This window comes from Hyphopichia burtonii (assembly GCF_001661395.1).
Source record: "Hyphopichia burtonii NRRL Y-1933 unplaced genomic scaffold HYPBUscaffold_4, whole genome shotgun sequence".
NCBI lineage: Eukaryota > Fungi > Ascomycota > Pichiomycetes > Serinales > Debaryomycetaceae > Hyphopichia > Hyphopichia burtonii.
Genome location: NW_017963731.1, coordinates 479,152 through 493,424, shown reverse-complemented (window position 1 = coordinate 493,424; position 14,273 = coordinate 479,152). Strand labels below are relative to the sequence as shown.

At 33.5% G+C, this 14,273-nt stretch overlaps 8 protein-coding genes across 8 annotated transcripts; 3 read left to right on the top strand and 5 right to left on the bottom strand.

The window, feature by feature from the left end:
• Window positions 1–119: 119 nt before the first annotated feature.
• Window positions 120–1,529, bottom strand: YCK2 (serine/threonine protein kinase; the record flags this gene model as incomplete). Its single annotated transcript, XM_020223893.1, has 1 exon — window positions 120–1,529. A coding segment is annotated over one exon (1,410 nt), but the record flags the coding sequence as incomplete, so codon positions are not given.
• Window positions 1,530–3,045: 1,516 nt separating this feature from the next.
• Window positions 3,046–3,879, bottom strand: HYPBUDRAFT_148783 (uncharacterized protein; the record flags this gene model as incomplete). Its single annotated transcript, XM_020220153.1, has 1 exon — window positions 3,046–3,879. The coding sequence occupies one exon, from the start codon at window positions 3,877–3,879 to the stop codon at window positions 3,046–3,048; it is 834 nt and encodes a 277-aa protein (XP_020076082.1).
• A 227-nt stretch (window positions 3,880–4,106) lies between these two features.
• RPP1 (RNA-binding RNA processing protein) lies at window positions 4,107–5,015 on the top strand (the record flags this gene model as incomplete). Its single annotated transcript, XM_020218741.1, has 1 exon — window positions 4,107–5,015. One exon carries the CDS (start codon window positions 4,107–4,109, stop codon window positions 5,013–5,015), a length of 909 nt encoding a protein of 302 aa, XP_020076081.1.
• Window positions 5,016–5,367: 352 nt separating this feature from the next.
• On the bottom strand, window positions 5,368–5,973 carry ELA1 (elongin A; the record flags this gene model as incomplete). The annotated part of the gene is made up of 1 exon (XM_020223968.1): window positions 5,368–5,973. A coding segment is annotated over one exon (606 nt), but the record flags the coding sequence as incomplete, so codon positions are not given.
• Window positions 5,974–7,349: 1,376 nt separating this feature from the next.
• On the top strand, window positions 7,350–8,499 carry PDR16 (phosphatidylinositol transporter; the record flags this gene model as incomplete). Its single annotated transcript, XM_020219702.1, has 1 exon — window positions 7,350–8,499. The coding sequence occupies exon 1, from the start codon at window positions 7,429–7,431 to the stop codon at window positions 8,497–8,499; it is 1,071 nt and encodes a 356-aa protein (XP_020076079.1). The 5' UTR covers window positions 7,350–7,428.
• Window positions 8,473–9,497, bottom strand: HYPBUDRAFT_152982 (exosome non-catalytic core subunit). Its single transcript, XM_020221313.1, has one exon. The coding sequence runs from the start codon at window positions 9,464–9,466 to the stop codon at window positions 8,576–8,578; it is 891 nt and encodes a 296-aa protein (XP_020076078.1). The 5' UTR covers window positions 9,467–9,497; the 3' UTR covers window positions 8,473–8,575.
• Window positions 9,498–9,606: 109 nt separating this feature from the next.
• On the top strand, window positions 9,607–10,005 carry HYPBUDRAFT_152981 (uncharacterized protein). The gene has a single exon (XM_020221312.1). The coding sequence runs from the start codon at window positions 9,664–9,666 to the stop codon at window positions 9,907–9,909; it is 246 nt and encodes an 81-aa protein (XP_020076077.1). The 5' UTR covers window positions 9,607–9,663; the 3' UTR covers window positions 9,910–10,005.
• Window positions 10,006–10,137: 132 nt separating this feature from the next.
• On the bottom strand, window positions 10,138–14,196 carry BNI4 (Bni4p; the record flags this gene model as incomplete). The annotated part of the gene is made up of 1 exon (XM_020223568.1): window positions 10,138–14,196. One exon carries the CDS (start codon window positions 14,194–14,196, stop codon window positions 10,138–10,140), a length of 4,059 nt encoding a protein of 1,352 aa, XP_020076076.1.
• Window positions 14,197–14,273: the final 77 nt, after the last annotated feature.

Genomic DNA, 14,273 nt, shown 5'->3' with positions numbered 1-14,273 from the left:
TTTTTTTTTTTTGTAAAGATTTAAAAAGATTTTTAGGTAGTTTTTTGATTTTTTTTAATAATGAAACTGGTTTAAGAATTGAAGTAGAGAAATGTAATTTATCAATAGGAAATCTATTGACAGCATAATTTTGCGAAAAATCCCTTTTGTTCATTTTCATCGACTAATTGTTGATGTTGAGTAGATTGGTTATTTTGTTGATTATGTTGAGGAATTTGTGATTGTTGTTGATGCAATTGTTGTTGAGATAAATCATATTGGTTTCTATTTGATGGAGAATTTTCATAAGTTTTCAGTTGATTTTGATTTCTAATTGAATTTGAATTTGCTAAAACATCGTTATTATTTAAAGTTTGAGATTCTTGTTTAATTGGAGGTAATGGTCTATTAACTAAATTTTGTAATTTTTGTTGATGTAATTGAGCAGCATTTAATTGTTGTTGTTGTTGTTGAGAATTTGGATTCATACCATTAACATTATTTTGTTGTTGGCCGGTAGTATTATGATGTTGTCTATTTCTTCTTTGATCACGATGACGTCTTTCATTTGGAGGATTTGGATGACCATAACCATGTAAATTAGGTTTCTTATTAATTGATGAATCCCATCCTTTACCACCATTAAGATGTAACCAATCATAATCACCATCAGCATGTTGACCTAAATCATCGAGTATTGATAATAATGACATTCTATATTCCTCATAAGGAGGTTCAGCTTCAAAAGGTAAACTTCTAACTCGATCTAAATATTCCGCAAATTGTCTTGGTAAACCATCACATAAAGTAGTAGCTGGAGTAGTACGTTTTTTATCACCAATTTTTTCATATTTTAATTTATTAGTTTGAGCTTTTAAACCTTGCCATGGTAATTGACCTCTTAAGAAATAAAAAAATACATGACCTAAAGCTTCTAAATCATCTCTTCTCAGTTGTTCTCTACCTAAATGAGTATTAATTGACATATAACGAGCGGTACCACTTAATGATTTTTTTTCTCTATAAGGAATATGTTGTTTGGTTCTTGGATCTCTATATTGTTTAGCCATACCAAAATCAATTAAATGAACATCATTTTCATCAGGTAATCCTTGTCTACCAATTAAAAAATTATCTGGTTTAATATCTCTATAAATTAAATCATGAGAATGAACTTCTTCAATTAAAGTTAACATTTGTATGGCAACTTGAACAACCGTTTTAACACTAAATCTACGACCACACCAATCAAATAAATCTTCTAAAGAAGGTCCCAATAAATCAATAACTAAAATACTATGTAAACCTTCTTGTCCAAAATAATATGCATTTGGAATACCTGGACTACCTTGTAAATGTTTATAAGTTCTATATTCATCTCTTAATTGAGGTGCTTCAGTTTTTCTTGGTTCAAATTTAATTGCAACTGAAACTCCATTTATTATATTATGACCTTCAAATAAAACACCAAATGAACCTTCACCAATTTTTTTACCAATTTTATAATGTAAACCAACTACTGAAGAATTATTTGAATTCGAATTTGATGAAACTGAATTTGGATTTTGAGAAGCAGCAGCGGCAGCGGCAGCAGCCGGATTTGAAGATGAAATTAGTGCTCTATTTGACATGCTATGAGATGAAAGAAACGCCAACTAATCAATAAATAATAATCCAGAAGAAACAAAACAAACCAAAAGGAAACGTATCTTTTGAAAATTAAAGGTAGGAACCAAAAATAAATAAAAAAAATTATGCAAATGTCAATACCAATTCAATAATCCTTGATCAAAAATTAACTGGAATAGATGAATTGATCAACGTTTAAAAGAAAAAAGAATAGAAAAAGAAAAGAAAAACTGATAAAGAACTAGTAAATATTATTTTTCCTTTTTGTTTTTCCCTTCAGTCTTTTCCTCTTCAATTTTTCAATACTTTATCCAACTGTAAGTTAAAGTAACAAACCAAACCGAAAAAGAAAAAAAACCAAAAATTCAAAAAAAAAAAGACAACAGAAATAGAAAAAGTATCAATATCAAATTTTCAAAAATTAAAAATTGATTGCTGACGATTTGATTTACTTTGATTTTGAGAAGCTGGAAAGTTTTCTCTGTGCTTTTTTTTTTTTTCGTTGTTGTTTTTTCTTTCTTTTTTTCTTTTTCGTTGTTCGTTGCCTTTTTGTTTAAAACAACCAAAAAACAACAGAGAGAAAATGAGAAAAAGCTATTTGATTCTGTGAAACCACCAATTAATGAGATTTAATTCAGTTCCAGGTAAACCACTTAATAAACGAATACGAAGGGGCAAAAAATTGCGAAAAACAAAAATGAAAATTCCAACAGTTCAACAGGATAAAAGGCAATTGCCAATTTGTATAGGGCTAGTATGACTGGAAAGTGTGGAAAGACACTAAACAACTAAACAACCAAACAGAACAAAACCAATTAGGTCGAAAACAACTAACAAACAAAGCAAAAGGCAAAAAAACGAAATAAAACCGAAACAACAACTAAAAAACCAAAAAAAAAAAAAAATCCAGAAACTAAAAAAAAAAAAAAAAATTTAGAGGCCAGACGAGGGCGGGCGACTAACGAAACAACAACAAAACCAGGTAAAGGGGGAACAAAACCAAAGAGTTAAGTAAACAGATAAGCTATCGATTAGTTGATCTATCGATTAAGACTCTAACCAACGGAGGAATTGATAACCAAAGGAGGATCCGATAGATTGAAAGAAAAAGAAGGAGAAGAAGAAGAAGAAGAAGAAGAAGAAGAAGAAAGTGGTGATTTTTTTTTTTTGACTGTTCTCGTTTTTTACAAAAACGACAACCCTTTTAAATATACAAAAGAAATTACAACAGATACAACAACCACGGTCTAACAATGATAAGGTAGACGAAGGATGTAGAGAAAGTGATGAAGGGAATGGCTGATGAAGGGAATGGCAATTCCGATTACACGACCCTTATACCGTTAAGAGGGTTTAGTGACGATGAATGTAGACGAACAAAAGATATATAATTAGAACAGAGATTATGTAGGGGAAGATGATGACAAAGCTACAAACCTATTTGAGACTGCCTTTCACTAGGTAGATCAAGTCGCCATTCTTAAAAGAATTGATTGTACGGTGGTTATTTTCCACTAATTTGCAGTCTTGGGGTCCATTTTCCGACATGAAGATGTTTAGTCTCTCCGAGGATTCCAAAGTACTGTTATTGTAGTTTTTAATTTTCAAATGGTCGGTAATACTGTCCAAGGCTCTACCGACGGGCCACTTATTCAGGATGAAGATTGGTTTACGGTCGTTTTCCACGTTGATCTTGCTTAATTCTTCTTCGTTCCCATCGATGTATAGGCACCACATGTAGATTCGATCACTTTCATTGATCTTGGGATCTCCAATGGCGGTTTTCTTGATCTTGGAAAGTTCCACTATTTTGTTGGTGGATTTCAGTTTGGATTGGAATAGTTTACCGATCGTTCCTCTGGGCTGTTTATCTTTTTGTAAACTTAGAAACTTCTTGAACTTGTTGAATGCGTCGGGGCCCTTGACAGTACCCAACTGTCGTTCGATGATATTGGTGGGCTTTCGTTTGGTGTTGGCGATCATCTCATTGATCTTGGCCTTATCCTCATTTCGATCGGGGAATAGCGATTGGGCACTCGGTCTTCCATCGTTATAATTCCCAGGACTCCGGCCCCGTTCGAACTTGGCCTTGCCTCGACACTCGTGGCTGTCCAAGTTTCGGTGCTGTGAGCAGTAAGTGTGTTGGCAGTATTCACATTTGAATGGTAAAAAATCAAGTTGTTGGCATTTGAAGCAGTGTTCTCCGAGGTTCATTAACCCCAGCTCCTTCTCGGGGCTTTTCTCTCGAGCAAATAGGTCTGCGGATGTCATCGTACAGTATGGTTAGCTAGTTGTTTGCACAGGGAACCGGGTCCCTATTTATATAATGTCGGATGGCAAAATCTTTTGCAACTTCCATGATGTTCTTATTTGTCATTTGTTTTTTTTATCATTAATCATTGAAAATAGACCCGTGCACCAATCAGAACAGGGAAGAGGGCTGGAAAAAAAAAAAGTCTATGGTCTTCAGCTTAAGTAGTTGATTAGCACCTTTAAATATGCTATACGACTTGAACGTGGCGTGGCCCACGGGAGATTACAACTCGAAGCCGTCCCCGACACAGCTCACCAACCTTTTCAATACAATCAGCACGCTTTACAGCTTCGGATATACCAAGATCGCGATCAACTTCACCATTAACGAAACAGTGAAGATTCCCATCAATAATGCAAATCAGATAAATCCAATAATGGTTGGATTAATAGACTCTAAATTTCCTAAAGAGCGATACCCCGAGTTGCTAATTTTCACCAGACTAACCCTAGTAATCAGTGAGCCATCTAGAGTGCAAGCATTATCTAAGATAAATTCTCATTTTGATCTAATTGCAATTCAACCAACCTCGGAAAAAGCATTACAATTATCAATAACGAATTTAGATATCGATATAATATCGTTCAATCTAAATTCAAGATTACCCTTCTTCATCAAACATAAAACAATTTGTAGTGCAATAAATAAAGGAATCAAATTTGAAATTAATTATTCGGGAGTTTTATCAGGTAGTGCTGGTTATACCGCTGATACTAATGGAGGATCAAATAATTTAGTAGCCAGTGCATCTCAATTAAGAAGAAATTGGTTCAATAACGTATTACAATTAATAAGAGCATCAAGAGAACGAGGATTGATTATTTCAAGTGGAGCAAATCAACCATTACAAGTAAGAAATTATACTGAAATATTAACCTTATTGAATACTTTGGGATTACCGAATAACAAGGGGAAAACTTCCATCACTCAAAATTCAGAAGCTTGTTTAATCAATGGTAGATTAAGAATAAAGTCTTATAAGCAAACTATAGTTATTGGTAATGCCCAACAAAAGAGATCATTATATGAAAATGAACTCGAGGATAAAACTAAAAAGAATAATGTGAAAAATTACAAAAAAATTAAAATTTAACTAGTTTACATGTTTATAGAGTAATTAATGCATTTTCGTAATAGTCGTTATATAATCAATTGAATATTGATGATTTGATGGGAGTAATTTTACTGGTTGGTTTAGGTTCGGGTTTAGTCTTTTTTTTAGCTGGCGACGGTGGTTTTCTCTTTCTGGGGTTCATGAATATAGTTGGCTGAGGCTTACGTCGTTTGATGGGTCGCTGTGTATCATTTGGTAGTTGCTCTGGAGGTGCCGCTGGTTGCGGCGTCGGGTCTGGTGGCGATGGCTCTGGTGGCGATGGCTCTAGAGGTAATGGTGCAGGTGGTGGAGGAGGAGCACGACGGGGAGGTTTTGGTGTCACATTTCTATATTTAAAAGCATCGTAAGGATCGTACCTTTTGTTAATCGGTTGATTTGAATTTTTAAACATTATTGACCGATGTTGTATGTCTCTTTTAGCCTTATTCAAGATTGAATTTTTCTGGGGATTTGAATATTGTCTACTAAACCCACTAGGAACCCTATTTCTTCGTACAGTTGGATCTTTCAATAATTCAGGAACTGAAACAATTGAATTTGCCAGTTTTTGTAGCTTTAATTTTTCAGTTATATTTCTTAATCTTTCCGCCGAATCTTTTCTAAAGTTATCTCGATCTTTTGAATATTTGAAATATAATGATTTATTTGGCATTATAGTATTATTAATACTGGTAGCCTTATCATATAATGGACGATCAGGGAAATCTTTCCCAATCAATTCTATCCATAAACAGTCTGATTCTGGGATTATTGTTGGACTTGTCACTTCAACTAGATCCAATTGTTTTGCATTCATTTTCTTCAATATCGGCTTAACCAAATGAAATGGAGTTGTTCCAACATCACTTAATCTTGAAACGTTCTGAATACATTTTTTTGTTGCAATTTCAACTAATGTTGGTAATCTTGAACGGTATTTATCTGATGATACATCAGACATTCTTGGATATCAGTGAAACAACAATCATATAACCACTTTTGAGTTCCAACACTCTATTACTAAGACTTATTCAATATTCTTATCTAAATCATGAGATATCTCTTCCTACAAAGGTGTTTTAGATAAGTAACAGACAGAAAAAACTCTTCGTGATGGTTTCTGGCTGGTGTATGGGTGTATAAGGAAGGAATCTGGGTGGTGCACTTCTTTTTTGCAGTCCTATAATCCTTTGCCTGTCTTCCAGTCTGTCTTTCTGACTCTTACGGGGGATTGCCTTTCTGACTCTTACGGGGGATTGCCTTTCTGACTCTTACGGGGGATTGCCTCTCTGACTCTTACGGGGACTGTCTTTCTGACTCTTACGGGGGACTGTCTATTGGCACAATAACGAGTGTATACGGATGACTAAGTGTGCTTTCCTGATAAATCATTGGAAAAAAATTTGCTGAGAACATTATCGAGGCTTAACCAGAATATATATATATCGATATTTTATAAAGTTCTTCTTTAAGCTTTATTTTAGTTAAGAATCCAGGGCTTAGGTTTGGTAGGCTAAGTAATTGAGTATATTTATCACCAACAGTCCACACCTTCATTAACTTACAGCGATACATATGCTCAACCAACAAGTATTTGCTTTCAATAAACCATGCACCAAGTCGAACATACCGAGTTTGCAATAAGCACGGCACCGACTCCACCGGCTGCTTTCCCAAGTCTCCTGCCGGTATGCTCCACTAAGTGCTAATCGGACGATGATGCAAATGAAGTAGGTAGCCAACACGGTGGGTACGGGTGTGCAGCCCGAGTTGCAGCCATTCAGTAAACCCGTCTCATGAATACTTTGCAGTGTATCCATTGTATCTCCAGTATATCTATTGTATCTACCACTGTACCTATTGTATCTACTTGATTTACAGTGTATCTATTGTACCGACATTATGTAATGCTGGTAATTGTATACTTGAGCCACCGGGTATTGAGCAGTAGGTGTCGTCGTGCGGTGTACGGATGCAGCCTTGGCCGGCCTCGGCTTTCGGAATTAACCAGAAAAATGCAATCAGAACGGGGATTTAACGCTTTTGGTCTGAGCCGAAACACCCACGGCTAATAAGCGTTTTACCAGTTCGGCCGAGACACTTCCCATATTCCAACAAAACCAACTACGTGGACCAAAGACTTCGTCAGGATATAAAGATAGGAAGAGGCCGGGGTTGCAAAAAAGCAAAGAAGAAGGCTTGACAGCAAAAAAACAGTAGCGGAACACGGAAACAGAATAACGGAACAAACCACAACAATAGCTTATAAAGAGAAGAAGAAGAGAAGAAAAAAAAAAAAAAAACTTTTCGTGTTCAGGTACTTTGTAAGCAAGAGAATTGGGCAAAAATTTATAGTAAAAGCTTTCTTTTGGAACATTATATTGGTTCAGATAGTTGAGTAAATATTCAGAAGATGTTTAGTAAGTTAAAGAGTAAAGATTCTAAGGCTAAACTTAGTGCAGCTGAGGAAAAACATAAGGCTGTTAGTGAAAATAATGAATTGATTTTAGTTCCATTCACCGAGCCATCATCCAAGTCGAAGATCTTAGCGGAAAACGAATTAGATGAATCCCAGAAAGAAAAATATATAAAAGTGTATCAGTATTTTATTAAAGATGATTTGAAAGTACCAATTAGTGAGGAAAATCATAAGCATAAAGATGAAAGCAAATATGAAGGGTTATTGGATAGTGAGAAAGCTTGGTTAACTAGAGAATGTTTTTTACGTTATTTGAGAGCATCCAAGTGGGATTATGAAGAAGCAATTGATCGTATTGAATTGACCTTGGCTTGGAGAAGAGAATTTGGAATTAATAAGAATTTTGATGGTGATAATGAAGTTAACGGAGAATTAACTGCAGAAGAGAATGAAACTGGTAAAGAAGTCATTTTAGGTTATGACAATGATTCCAGACCATGTCTTTATTTGAAGCCAGGTAGACAAAATACCAAGCCATCTCAAAGACAAGTTCAACACCTTGTTTTAATGTTGGAAAAAGTTATTGATTTTATGCCTTCTGGTCAGGATTCATTAGCTTTATTAATTGATTTTAAAGCACATTCAATTGGAACTCAGGGAGGGAAAATCCCTCCAATGAATATCTCAAGACAAGTTTTACACATTTTACAAACTCATTATCCCGAAAGATTAGGTAAAGCTTTATTAACAAATATTCCTTGGTTAGGTTGGACTTTTTTAAAAATTATTCATCCCTTTATTGATCCTTTAACTAGAGAGAAATTGGTTTTCGATCAGCCATTCCCAAATTATGTACCAATCGAACAATTAGATAAAGATTTTGGTGGTGATGTTAACTTTGAATATAACCATGAAAAATACTGGCCGGAAATGTTAAGACTTGCCGATCTGAAAAAACAAAAATACATTAAGCGTTTTGAAAAATTCGGTTCGAAAATTGGTTTATCAGAAGTTGACTTGAGAGGTAATGCTGATGAATTAAAATATCCTTTACCTCAATTATAATCTTTCAATTCATGTCAATATTATTATAGATTCTATTCATTTTGGTCACTATTTAAATATATACATAGTTTTTTCTTTAATTAAATGGTTTGGCACATTTTCTATTTTCAATAACCCCAGTCTCTTCACAAATCATGGTTTGCCAATCAATAGCATACATTAACCCTCCGGCGCCTCCTTCACTTTTAGCAAAAATTACCCCTAAATCATTTCTAGCGGTACTCAAATAATAATTAGAGCCATCTCCTAATGAAATAACTTCTGCTCTCACTATATCTCCTGGTTTAAAACATTCAATAATCTTTAATTTATCTCGTTCTGTAGATCTAATATCATTCAATCTAATTATTCCTTTGAAAGTCTCCCCTAAATCACTTGATTGGGCATTCAACAAGGTAGATTGGCTTGATGCAACTGTGGTATGTGAACTTATAGGTTGTGATCCCCCCCATATAGGTAAAGATTTATGAGCAACTTCCCCAATGGTTCCAACTCCCGAATCGCTAAGTACATTACCATGTCCTTCAACCGTTAATATTTCCACATACGCTTGCTGTAAATTTAATCTTGTCACTCTTACTAATACTATATCTCCTTCTTGTGGTAAATTTATCGATATAGAATCTTTGGCAATCTCAGTTGTATTCATTAAAATTTCCTTCTCATATTCAATATACGTATTGGATTTCGGCATAACCGTCACTAAAAAACTCTTAATGCTTGGTTCTCCTTCCTTCTCCTCGTCGTCATTATTCTTATCTGTTAACTTTAATTCTTGGATGACTAATTGTCCTAAAATCGTGGAACTGATCACTGGAATCGTCTTAATCTCTTTGGAATCTACTTCAATATTTAATATTGTGGTCCCTTTCCCGGATATGTACTTCTCCACAACATTCTCGGATGAGCCATCCTGTAACTTATAAGTGGGTTTTATATACTGGCCCGGTATCACGTATTTAGACATGTTGTATGCTTAATAAAGGTGTATTAATGGCTTCTACTGCTCATCTTATATTGAAAAAATGCAATAAAAAAAAAAAAAAAAAAAAATTAAGAACTGGCTGCGTGCAGGTATCGAAAACCCATCAACAACTGTCCTACTTGCTTAAACATATTTCGTTTCACCTGGACAAAAGCTACTACAATTGTTCATTAGATACAATGTCTGTCGAATACCCGGCATATGTTGACGGTAAACCTCCAGTTCTCACTCTTTCACAATACGATTTGGCCTCGTGGGCTCCTTCTACTTGTGTTGACAGAAGAGATGGTGGTTATTACATAGTTGTTACTGAAAAGCCAGATACTGTTGTTGCTAAGGTTGATGATAATGATAAAGATACTTTGGATGCAATTTTCCAAAGTGCTCATGCTGATTATTCCAATCAGCTTAATGAACAGAAGTAAAGCAGCTAAAGTTTAGTTAAGATTGTATATTTTTACAATAAATCAATTTTTTGTTTAACTAAATGAAATGTAAATGCAATTGGTATATAAAACGTCAAGAGGAACTAAATATAAAACTATGTAATTAAAAGTCTGTAAAGGTGAGTAGTAAAAATTAAGATATTTAATGTAAAAAATGTGCTTTTCAATGTTGAAAGAAAATAAAATTAAGAAAAGAATGAAGTAGAATTAAATGAAATGAGTATAACAATGTGATTCTTCATGAACTTCCATTTCGCTCTTTAACAAATTGATTTCTTCTTTGATTTGTTGAGCTAATAATGGAGTCAATTGGTTACAAGTTGCTGTATCTGGATGTCTATCATATTCTTCACCATTATAAGTATCATATAAGATAATTCTTGAAGAAAATCTGACTCCATCTTTAAAGGATAAAGGTTGTGTTTTAATTGGTCCAAGTTTAGGCGAGGAATATGGTGAGTTATTGGATTTTTTGATTTTAGATATTATTGAACTAAAGGATCTAGGACTTGAACTGCTAGTGTCCGATAATGAAGGAATCTTGTCATGATGATAAGGATGGTTTGGTGGTGGTAATGTACCGTTATTAGATCTTTGGGAATAACTATTTGAATTTCCGAATTTTTTACTATTATTACTTGAAATCGAACCAACATCACTAACTGATTGTTTCATATTGCTAGCGGAAATACTATTGGATAATTTTGAATTTGAATAAGCCTTGGGGTTTGATGAACCCAAATTTTCTTTATCGGATGCATCATCACTATCAAAAGCATCATCTAATTCCGATCCAAACCCACCGCCAACGCCTCCAAATTCATCCTCAGTTGAATCATCTCCAAAAGAGATATTAAAAGATTGATGAGAATCACTGCTTCTAATATCATGCAAGGCAAGTTTACCACCAAAAGAAGGACCTTTCAATCCTTTGAAAGACATTGAGATCGGTCTATTATTGAAATCACTCTTTCCATTTTCATCAATATTTACAGTATTATTAGAACTATCTGAGAGACGATTGGTTGAAGTTTTATAGGCAGTTTCCAAGATTGGTGATTCCTCTAATGGATTAGGCCCTTCAATTATTGACTCAGGAGATTGAGGTACTTCTTTATTAAGATGACTATTAGGAGTTTTCTTATTCAAAGTCTTGACTAAAGATTCGTCATAAGAGTCACTACCTTCATTATCAGCTAATAAAGTAGACTCGTCCTTGGAATTATTATCCAATTTGATGACGGGAGAGGGAGATAATTGATTTTGATCAGTTTGACTAACTGGTGGAGTGCTTAACAAAGAAGCAGGTGGTTGATTTAAACCATTTTTCAATTGGTTAGCTGAGTCAGGTGGTGATAAATGTTGAGGTCTTTTGGTGACCGATTCCGTTGGAGATGGATCTTTTGGAGAATTAGTAAAATCTAAATTATCAAGATCAATGAAATCAGCAAAGTCAATGAATTGTTGATAGTTATTATCTTCTGTTACGTCATCAACTGTTTGGATGGTATCATCTTTGGATAAAATATTAGCATCGATAGAATTCATTGAAGCATCTAAAGGATCAACTTTCAAGTTCTTCTTTGAGTGGGAATTCTTTAAGATACTGCTTGATCTCTTTATACCATTATTTGGTTTGGAAATTGGCATATTACTACCATGAATGATATTTTCGTCACTACCATTATAGTTAGCAAAAGAGTTACGTTTATTTCCAGCATTATTGGAGCCAATAGATTTCATAGATCTGGATCTTTCCAAAGAAACAATACTTTCAACTTCTTGAACGCTGAGAGATTTTGGAAAAAGGGCTTCACCGATTAATTGATCATTAATCTTTGAAGAGCTTGAATCCAAATGTTTTGGTTGACTTGGAATTTGGGATTCAACAATTCTTGGGGTATTAATATTGGAAGAATCGTAGCTGACATCGAATGGAGAACCAAATATATCATCATCATTGTCGAAAGTTTCTGAAGCTTTGTTATTATTATTCATTAAATGATTTGAGCTTAAAGGTCCTTTAGAAACATTCATTGCACTAGATGATGTTGGAGGATCAATTGACATTTCTTCATCGAATCTTCCGTTGCTTAATTTAGTTGGAGGATTATTTCTTAAATTAATTGAATCATCTTCATTATCCTTCAAGTCAGCCTGGCTTTCTATGTTTTGTTTTGGTTGTTTCACAGAATTACTATCATTATTATAAACAAGATTTGGGTTATAATCATCATCACTGACTTCTCTAATGAAATTTATGTTTGAATTTGATTTGTAAGCTTTGGAAGTGGTCAAATTGTCATGATTAATTGATAATTCGTCACCGACTTCAGAGGTAACAACCGGATCTTTATCAGCGACTTCATTTGTTTTTTCATCGTTAGCCAATTTTTTACCCAAAGTGTCAGTCGATTTATTTTTTTTGAAAACATTCAAAATTGACGAAGAAGAAGAGGACTTATTCAAAGGAGGATGAACTTGAGATTTTTGAGGAGAGTTTGGAGCAATTGATTTTGAATCATCATTTTTCTTACGATTTTTATTTCCAAATAATTTTTTCTTCTCGGTGGATGCTGTAGCAGTAGTATTTGTTGTTACAATACTAGTTGGGGAAGATCCAATTTCAGTGAAATTTGGAGTAGAAGCAGATTTATTTTTCAATTTTTTAGGCTGAGAAGGTAATTCTAAATTTGAATTATTGTTAGCCTTTTCATTTAAACTATGATTTTTTGATTTCAGTTTAAATAAATTTCTAAAGCTAAATTTTTTAGAAGATGATTTAGTAGTTGTTTCAGATAATTTACTTTTTTTGGTAGTGGGAGGTTGAACTGAAGACATGCTAGTACCACTACGAATACTTTGGTTATCATTAAAAGAATATTTGTTCAAATCGCCTAAAGTGTTGGATCTTCTATGTCTTCCGGGGATTTCGGGTTTTGAGAAAGGCGAAGATGGATTTTTCAAAGAAAAAGTTGAATTTGATCTTAAATGAGGCGATTTTTTATCACTTTGAAAGAATGATTTAGGAGTACCCAATAATTCATTTGTACTTATAGTATTCACAGTATTGATAGTATTTGGGGTATCATTTAAGGAATCAAATTTTGAAGAACCAGAATATTGTTGAGGAGTTGAAGGTTTAAATTTTGAGCCATTAGTTAAGATTGAAGTATTACTTGGTCTTCTACCCGATTGCTGGATTGTTTCAGAAGATTTAATAGGAGGAGGTTGAGGAATTGAAATTTTGGGAGGATATTTATTTGAAAATGATGAATTTGAAGGAGAAGGTAAAGAATTATCATTATTAAAATTATTTGGTTTTCTTAAACCATCATTATCTATAGAACTATTATTAGTTAAAGTAATAGAACTATTATTATTTACAGTTGAAGAATAACTTGGAATTCTTAAATTTGAAGAATTAATCTCATCAGAATTAGGTTTTTTCAAAGAATTCTCATTAATCAAAGTATCATCTTGTTCTGAAGAATGAGCAAGATCATTTAATTCATTTTGGTTATTAATATGGTCAAACTGAGATGGTTCACTAATGATTTTAGGAGAATAATCTTTATTAGTTGATTTCATGGTATAAAAAGTAGCTGGTTGAGAAAGAATTGGAGTTTCATCACTAGTACTATAACCTTCATCAATGGTTGTAATTGAAGATCTTTTAACGTTATTTGATTGGGGTTGGAAAGATTCATCAAGGGAATCACGAGAAGTTGATCTTGCGGTTTGGAAAGTTTGAACCGAATAAGTAGAAGCTCGATTAGTATCAATTGATTGATTATTTAAAGATAAAGATGAAATATTTACTGGATTTTGAGGATCAACCTCTTCATCATTTTCATTTATTAGTTCTTTAATAGTTGACGAATTTTTAGTAGAATTGTCTTTTGAAGTTAAGATATGTTCTAAAGCCTTCATTGATGGAGAATTTTTCATAAAACTGGTTCTTTCGGATTGAACTTGATATGGATTAACCAGGGGCTTAGATTTTTTTGGTAAAAAGGGGTTATTAGAATTCAAATTAGTGGAAGGAATTTGAGAATCTTCACTAACTGATTCTAATAATGAAAATTCTTGTGGATTCAAATAACTGGTGTTAATTGAATTGGATGATATCGAATTGGGTATTTTAACTGATTTTCTTAAATTAGTTAAATGGTCTGATGAAGAAGATGAACTTATAGGTTTTGGAAATGAATAAAAGTTATCATTCAAGAGGAGTTCCTCTAAGTTATCATCTTGTTTCGTCATTTTTCCAGGTTAAAATTTTTTTCTTTTGTTCTCTTTTTTTTTTTTCGTTTTATTAGATTGTTTGTTTAGCTTTGTTC